This window comes from Trematomus bernacchii, unplaced genomic scaffold (assembly GCF_902827165.1).
Source record: "Trematomus bernacchii unplaced genomic scaffold, fTreBer1.1, whole genome shotgun sequence".
Lineage (NCBI taxonomy): Eukaryota > Metazoa > Chordata > Actinopteri > Perciformes > Nototheniidae > Trematomus > Trematomus bernacchii.
Window position 1 is genome coordinate 3,132,237 of NW_022987899.1, and position 8,398 is coordinate 3,140,634.

The 8,398-nt window shown below is 37.4% G+C and overlaps 1 protein-coding gene across 1 annotated transcript; it reads left to right on the top strand.

Moving 5' to 3' along the window:
• The first annotated feature begins 3,669 nt into the window (after positions 1-3,669).
• On the top strand, positions 3,670-7,213 carry LOC117469942. Its single transcript, XM_034114433.1, has 6 exons — positions 3,670-3,935; positions 4,083-4,154; positions 5,857-5,961; positions 6,200-6,283; positions 6,468-6,599; positions 6,713-7,213. Exons 1-6 carry the CDS (start codon positions 3,698-3,700, stop codon positions 6,994-6,996), a joined length of 915 nt encoding a protein of 304 aa, XP_033970324.1. The 5' UTR covers positions 3,670-3,697; the 3' UTR covers positions 6,997-7,213.
• Positions 7,214-8,398: the final 1,185 nt, after the last annotated feature.

Here is an 8,398-nt window from a genome sequence, read left to right on the forward strand (position 1 = left end):
CTATAGACATATCACTGCAATACTATTTGTAAACACACAAAGTTGATTATAAAAATTAAAAAATCATACTGTTAGTAGAAACCCAAAAAGATGTGTCTTATCTGTTTCTGAGAGATACAATAATCACTAATAGTTGTCTCAGATGTTGGTGAGATCTCAGGCTCTATGAACACAGGCACTCTGATCTATTTTCAGCTGAGAAGCTTTGCACTTTGTCATATTCTGACTTTCTGACTCAGCACTTGTCTTTTGTTTTGGGAGAGACTGGTTAATATCAGTTAGAACAAATAATGTTGTGTTAAAAATCTGATAAAGCGCACATCATTCTGCTACTTCCTGCTTGTAGATGTTTTTATAACATTGTGTTGTTCTTTAAAAGTCAGACTTTGTAACTATACTGGATTTATTGAGGAAGCAAAGGGAGAAAATATATTTTATAGTCATCTTCATTTGGTTTCTGGTAAGTCTTTTATCATATCACCTGATGGACTGCCTCATTGAGGTCACTTTATCTCACTGTCATTAATGTTTGAACAAGTGGATGATCATTATTTTGTTGACATTGACCTATTTTCACTGACCAGCCATGAGGTGATTTTAATAAACGTTTTATAATATTCGATAATCCACATTATAGTTTTGTAATTGTTTCATTAAAACATAAAATAATACCATAAGATTTCCTTCACACCAATGCACACCATTCATTGTAGATGTTATAATAAACAATTTTTGGGGGTAAAAATCAATGCCTTTAGAGCAGGGGTGTCAAACTCAAGGCCCGGGGGCTAAATCCGGCCCGCGACTTCATTTTATGTGGCCCCACAAGAGCTTGCAAAGAATATAATATGTTTATTACACGGTTACATGCTACTTTACAGAAGCACGTTGCCCATAAATGACATGTCCTACAATGCATCTCAGAATTTTACTTTTTCTCCGAATTTTACTTTTTTTGTCAAAATATGCCTTTTTTCTTAAAAATAGCCTTTTTCTCATATATAGATTTCTTTTTCAAAATGTCACTTCTTTTTTTTTGTTTTTCCAGAATGTGGCTTTTCTTTTTAACCTGTTACGCACCGCCCCCCCGGTACCGGGCGGATAACCGCATCATTTGCAGGAAACAACGTCTAAGGAATCTTAATATTTAATAAACTATGAATGTTTTATATCCATGTAACGGGAAGAAACTCAGCTAACTGATCTTTTTAATTTTTTTTCCAAAAAAAGACCACAATGCTAACACTCAGCCTCTGAATTAACCACAAGCGAAAAAATGTAACCTAAAACTGCACCTAAACTCACTCATAACTCCCTTATTACTTATCCTAGATGCACAGCCAACCCATCGATTAGCATCTCCTGGAGACACAGAATCTGGGGGTGCCCACCTCAACACTCAGTGATAAACATTTGCGACGCTATAAACGAAAGCGTACATCAGAACATGTGGAGCTAGGTAGCTAGAAACGCTAACATGGCTTACCTTGGTCAAAACTGGTCTTCAATGGCATTAAAACGATAAAAAAACGATGCTGCAGTTAATCTATAGGTTAATCCAATGTGTCTGTGTCCTCTTTGAAATGATTTCTGATAATCCATAAGCAATAAAACTGCTTTTTCGTTTCCAAATGTCAGAGCTAAAGATAGGTCCACTCTGATGCTAAATTACATGCGCGAAGCCCCCACCTCTTCTCTTCACAACGTGTGTGTGGGGGACTCCCCCTTCGATTCTATTGGCTCTATTGGTCAGAAAGAGGTGTCAACCATCCAAATCGACCAAGGGGGGCCAGAGATATGGAAAAAAAAACATTTTCACCCAAATCACCTCAGAGGTGGGGTGGTTTTGGCTAAACCTCTCTAAAAAGGTCAAATGTCACTTGTTTTGCATCAATCTTGATACAGGGTACTTATTATATGTTGTACTTTGGATTCATAAAGCTTTTAGTCTACTAACCCATCATCCAAGGGTAGTTTTCACTATAAGTAAAAAATAATATTTGGACAGACACTATCATTTACAGTTTTTTACTATGTAAAATCTGAATTGTCTTTAAAATAAAAAACATCTATATTGATTCTGACACTTCTACATCCAACTCACAGATGTAACCTTGCTTTGATAAAATAAATTATTCATATAACCCTTTTAGAAGTTCAGTTGTGGTCATTTGTTTTGGGCATGTCATTTTCGAGCATGAAACATGAAAAACAGGCTTGGTGCTTAACAGGTTAAATCATTTTGTGACATTCTCACTGAAGAGACTTGCAATTATTTGCCCTAGACTTCTGCTTTCAGACGTAGTTAATTATGAAGTTATTACCCTATCCGATAATAATCCAATGCAGAGGCAATAATGTAATATAATACATTATTTTTTCAATATTTATATATGTATTTTTATATAGTCTTAAAGTTACAACCGGCCCTTTGAGTGCAACCATAATGCTGATGTGGCCCGCGATGACATTGAGTTTGACACCCCTGCTTTAGAGTTAATGAAAATGCACATTGGCCATTAAATGTGTTTGAGTTTATATATATTGTACATTGTTGAACCTTTCAGTTATTGAATTTGTTCTTGAACCTTGTAAATAAGTCTATGTCTCTGTCGCTCAACCTACATATTGTTTTGTTGTGTTACAGAAACGTCTGCCATCACTGTAAGCCTTTCTATTTCTTATATAACCTTTAAACTTACCCTTCTGGATTTATTGAGGAAGCAACGATAAAAACCTTTCTTTATTGCTAAAATGACATGTATTTTATAATCATACCTTTGGTTTCTGATAAGTACTTGTTTATCTCAGACAATGAACAACCTCAGTGTGATCACTTTATCTTACTATGTCATTAATGTTTAAACAAGTACAGATGATAATTATGTTGTTTACCTTGACTTACTGACACTGTCACTAGATGATTTTAATGTTTGTCTATTCATATTGTAGTTTTTAAATTGTAGTTGAATCACAGATTTCCCACACACACACACACACACACACACACACACACACAAACACACACACACACACATACACACACACACACCATCAACAATCAAGAATGACGTTTCAACAATAAGTCAAAAGTAAAAGCTTGTTTACTATTGTGTGCTGTGTTATCAAAGATATTTTCCAGATGCTCCAATATGTTATCAGAAGGTCATTTTTGTACATTTATGAGGCTGTGTTGGGTCCTTGAATTTGAGGTCATATGCTCTGTTGAATCCTTGACATTTCATGGAACTTGATTCCTAAGAAGCTGTAGGAACACTAAATATACGTTTTGAATGTTGGTAAACTGATTATTAAGTTTGAGCCTAACTCCATCATACAGGCACTGTAATTGTAGATAATTTATGTTTGTGTAATAATATATAATATTATATAACAATAATATTGGGAGGGATGAAACCCTCTTTAATGGTCACACATGCAGAGCACACAGCACACACAGTGACATTTGTTCTCTGCATTTAACCCATCATAGTACTAGGAGCAGTCCAGCTATTGCACAGCGCCCGGGGTGTGTTGTGTTTTTACTGTTGTTTTCCTGAGAAAATGCTCAAAGGTTTTTTTTCCACATGTTTATGGTCAATATTTTCATTAATGATTGATCAGGAGTAGACACTATATAAAGCTGGGATTACCACAGAAACTCTAAAGTACATCTGAACAGACTGCCACTTTGAGAATGGAGATGACCATGTGTTTTCCTCTGTTGCTGCTGATCTGCTCTCTCTCTACGGCTCAGCTTCAGTCTGACAATGACATTGTTCCACATCATGCTGAATCCCAGGGAGGAGAACCAACAAATGTGTCTGAGCACCAACAGACCTGTCCTCAAGACATCCACGCTGTGCTGAGAGAGATGAGCGCCTCTTTGGCTGAACAGAGGGTGGAGACGAGGCACCTTCAGAGAGAGAATGAAGGTACTGTAGTGTGTAAGGTGGGGAGGGAAGACATATGGGAACCACTTTTTAAAAAAACATATTTGTTGTTCATTCACAAATTACAGAGCTGTTGTTTGTGAAGAATGGGTTTTACCTTAGAATCGTTTTTTATACCTTTCTTTTTAGCACAGGCAGCTCAGCTGAGAGAACTGGAGTTACAGAAGACTGAGATGGACATGTTGAAGCTACAGCAACAAGGTATACGATATTATATGTCAAATTGGAGACAATACATTTGTCCTAAATATATTCAAAACGTTTTTTAATGATTTAATGACATGTTACTAATTTACTAGAACAAGTTTTCAGTTGCTAATGAAAGCAGTGATGTTGAAATTCTTTAAACTGTCAAAGATTGTCTTCATTGCAAAATGTATTTCACATTGCTACTGTATCACATTATTTTAGCCCACGGTGGGGAAATATGGAAACCGTTCTTGTATATAAAGTTGTTTCACTATACTATTTTACGTTGCAGAATACATGTATTAACAGATGTAACAACTTTCAGTCTGAAAAACTATTGATACATGCTTGTTCACCTTTTTATTTTAAAACAACAATAATCTGATGTTGCAGAGAACATGTCAGACAATCCCATTAATTGTCTTAGATGTCACACAATTCATTTCTAAAGGAAGGAGGTTATCAAAAGACTAGTTTGGCATGTTAGCATGCTGCTATCATATGCTAATCAGCACCCCAGCAACATACAGCCTATATGCTGTTGGGAGTATCTGTAGTTGAGTTATAAACCGAGCTATTGGACTTACTACAATGTCGACTTGATGTGTCCAACATGCCCAATGAAACCCAGTTTGTCACTCAAAATGTCTTTCTGGTGGCAGTAACATCACAATGTCTGTAGCAACTGAATAACCCAAATGTGCCTATCCTACTGTTAACATGGCTTAAATAGTAACTAAACAAGTAACTGAAATAGTAAGGGACGATGTGCAGCGAGGCGATCGTTAATGAAAAAAGAACACTTGGTGATCATGGAGCCCAATGTGAAGCGGAGGGATTTTGATCCCAACAAACCAACGACTTGAGTCACAATATTAATTTCAGAATAATTGTATCGACTTAAAACGTATCTTATTGCTTGTAAAAAATGCTCCGTTCCACTGCGTACCAACGGCTGGAACTGGGGAGTGTCTGAACTTAAGATGAATGGCAGCACTGATCGGGGTTAACTGTTACTGTGCTGTGTGTACGTTCACATTTTCTTTTCCACTAACAAGTCCTTAAACAATGCCAGAACAGCCCATAACGTGTTCCTGTTAGTGTTTACTTCCTGTCTGCCATCTTCTGTTGATTTCTCTGACGTCCAACGCTCTGTCTTTAAAGCTCTTTCCTTATCTCCCTTGATTCTCCTTAGCAACGGTCATTAGAATAGAATAGAATAGGGAGGGATGAAACCCTCTTTAATGGTCACACATGCAGAGCACACAGCACACACAGTGAAATTTGGCCTCTGCTTTTAACCCATCCTAGTACAAGGAGTCTAGTACTAGGAGCAGTGGGCAGCTATTGTACAGCGCCCGGGGAGCAATGGGAGTGGGGGGGAAGGGGGGTGTCCGGTGCCTTGCTCAAGGGCACCACGGCAGGGCAGGAGGTGAACTGGGACCTCTCCAAGTAGAAGTCCACACTCCATATTTAGGTCTGGTCGGGGACTTGAACCAGCGACCCTACGGCTCCCAGTCCAAGCCCCTACTGACTGAGCCACTGCTAAGCAGCTGTGTGTTATCTTGTATTAACAACCTCTGCCATTTCAAAATTGACCAATCAGAATCGAGTATTCAACTTAGCTGTGAAATAAACGAAAGTAGTGCAGGAATTATTTTTTTTTGTTATTGTTCAATAAATAGCTATACATTTATTTTATTATTTAATAAAGCACAAACCGCTAAGCTGGAGTTACAGAGGACTGATCTGGAGAAGCAGAAGATCGAGGGGGAGAAGCAGAAGATCGAGGGGGAGAAGTTAAAGCAACAACTTCAAGGTAGTGTGTGGACAAGATCGTGGCTCTGACAATTTATAGTGAAAATGATTTATGATAGTGTATCTTAAGCAAGGAGAAAACCCTGTTTGAGCAGACACATATATTATAATATATTATACATGTATTTTTAAACATAAATGTACCATAGGCATAGCTAACCTTGATGAAGACAGTGATGATGAAATCAAACTCTATTTCTTTCAGACACAAATATGTAATGATGTCACTTTTGTCACAGTACAAGCAGCAGAGCTGATCACTGTGAAAGCCAGGTCAAATGTCACAGAAAACCAGGTGGAGGCTCTGAAGAGAGACGGAGAAGGTAAAACATCTAAATAATAGGTTGAATTTGTAATATATGTACGTATTTTTAAAGCATGAATTCACAGTAGGGAAATAAAATGTCTCTCTCTATCAAATGTAAAAAGAAACAAAGAAACAAAAGAAAGACACATGAAGTAGAGTCTCTCTCTCTCTCTCTCTCTTTATTTCTCTCTCTCTCTCAGTCAAACAGGTGGCTTTCTCAGCCTCTCTGTTGGCTTCAGGCTCAGGAACTATCGGACCATTTAACACTGAATCTAATCTGGTCTTCAGATACGTCTTCTCAAACATTGGGAATGCCTACAACCCAAACACAGGTACTCAAACTCAATCATTTAAAATTAGTTTTAGGTTTTAGGCTTTGCTGAATACAATACATGATCAACAAACAAATCAATAGTTACCTTCACTGACAAAAAATGTCCCACAGGTTTTTTCATTTCACCAGTGAGAGGAGCCTACCACTTTGAGTTCTACGTACACGGTCCCGGTGATCCGTCACATCCTTCAGCTGCTATGTTGTTCAAGAACGGAGAGAGAGTTTGTACTGCATATGAACATCAAACTTCAGGTTCGGTAACATCTTCTAATGGTGCCACGCTGCTTCTAGAGGTCGGAGATGTTGTGTTTTTGCGTTTGTGGGCAAACTCCAAGATATATGACAATGGAAATCATCATAGCACCTTTAGTGGTCATCTACTTTTCACCATGTGAAAAAATAAACCGTTTTTATTTTGTGTCAGTACTTGTTGAAAAAGGTGTAATTTGTTTTTCCTTAATATGAACACTGTACAATACACTTTTTAATCAAAAATATGTGTGCATTTTTTGTTCAGTTTTGTTGAGGGATTTGCATGAAATACACAGTGATAAACAGAAACAGAAAACTCGTACCAGATTTTGAAAATAAAATAAAGGAGGTGCAATAATTCATGAGGATATTGTGTTTTTTTCATGAATTTCAAGAAATACTCAAGATAAATCCTTTTTTTTTTTGCCTCGATCAAGATGACAAGGAGAATCTATACCTACATGTTGGTTAGAGCTCAGCATTCATCAAAACAACTTTACTTTTCCTGTCAGATCTTTTTGTGTTTCTTTACTTTGTTTTATAGAAATGTAAATAACTGAGTGCTGTTAATGTGACAGGGGGAATTACGTTTGTTGCTTCAAATCCATCTTACATAGCTTTGCATCTCAACATACACAATAACTGTATCAGGACCATCAAATTAAAGTCTCATTGACAGAGTTTGTCCTGTACATGAAACATGAACGACCAAGTTTCAAGGCAGCAGGCATCTAAAAAAAGTTAAATATATTGTTTTCATGTTCTCATACATTTGAATAAAAGCACAAACAAATCACTGCAATACTCCTTCAGGAATTTTCTTCACAATGATGGTTTGAAAATAAAAGAACATGTTATTGTTCAAAATAATAATAAATAATAAAACAATAATAAAATAGAAGTGTCTTAAATATATCGAAATACATATTATTGTTTTTATGGAACAACAGAAACCCCAATGTTCACACATATATATATACACATATATATATATATATAATGTGTTACCAGGGGCGGAATGGCCATCGGGACGTTCGGGACGAATCCCGATGGGCCGTCACTAGCACCCCCCCCCCGTCGACAATTACCTCGCGGTATTTACTTGCGGCACCGAGGTGGGCCGCTCGGATAAGTCACTAGCACCCCCCCCCCCGTTAGTAATTTACCGAGGTGGGCCGGCGGTACCGAAGTGGGCCGGTCGAGAGTCCCGGGCTGATTTGTAGTCCCAGTCCGCCCCTGTGTGTTACCATTTTATTTAATAAACACAGTAATAATACAAAAACAAAACAGCACACAATAATTTCTCACAATGCATACAAACATATTTACAAAACAAAAATGTATTTACCACAGGGAGAGGAAGGGACATGCAGAAGAGAGAGTATTGTGCTAATGTATTACTGTGAGGTGATCCATTGTTGATAATGAAAGCTGTAACTGTAGGCCGATGTCATCCTCCACATATGGCATCTGAATGCTTTGCTTTTACAAACCGCCCGATATAAAACAACAGAGCAATGAGTCACCATGGGTGTGTGTGTGTGT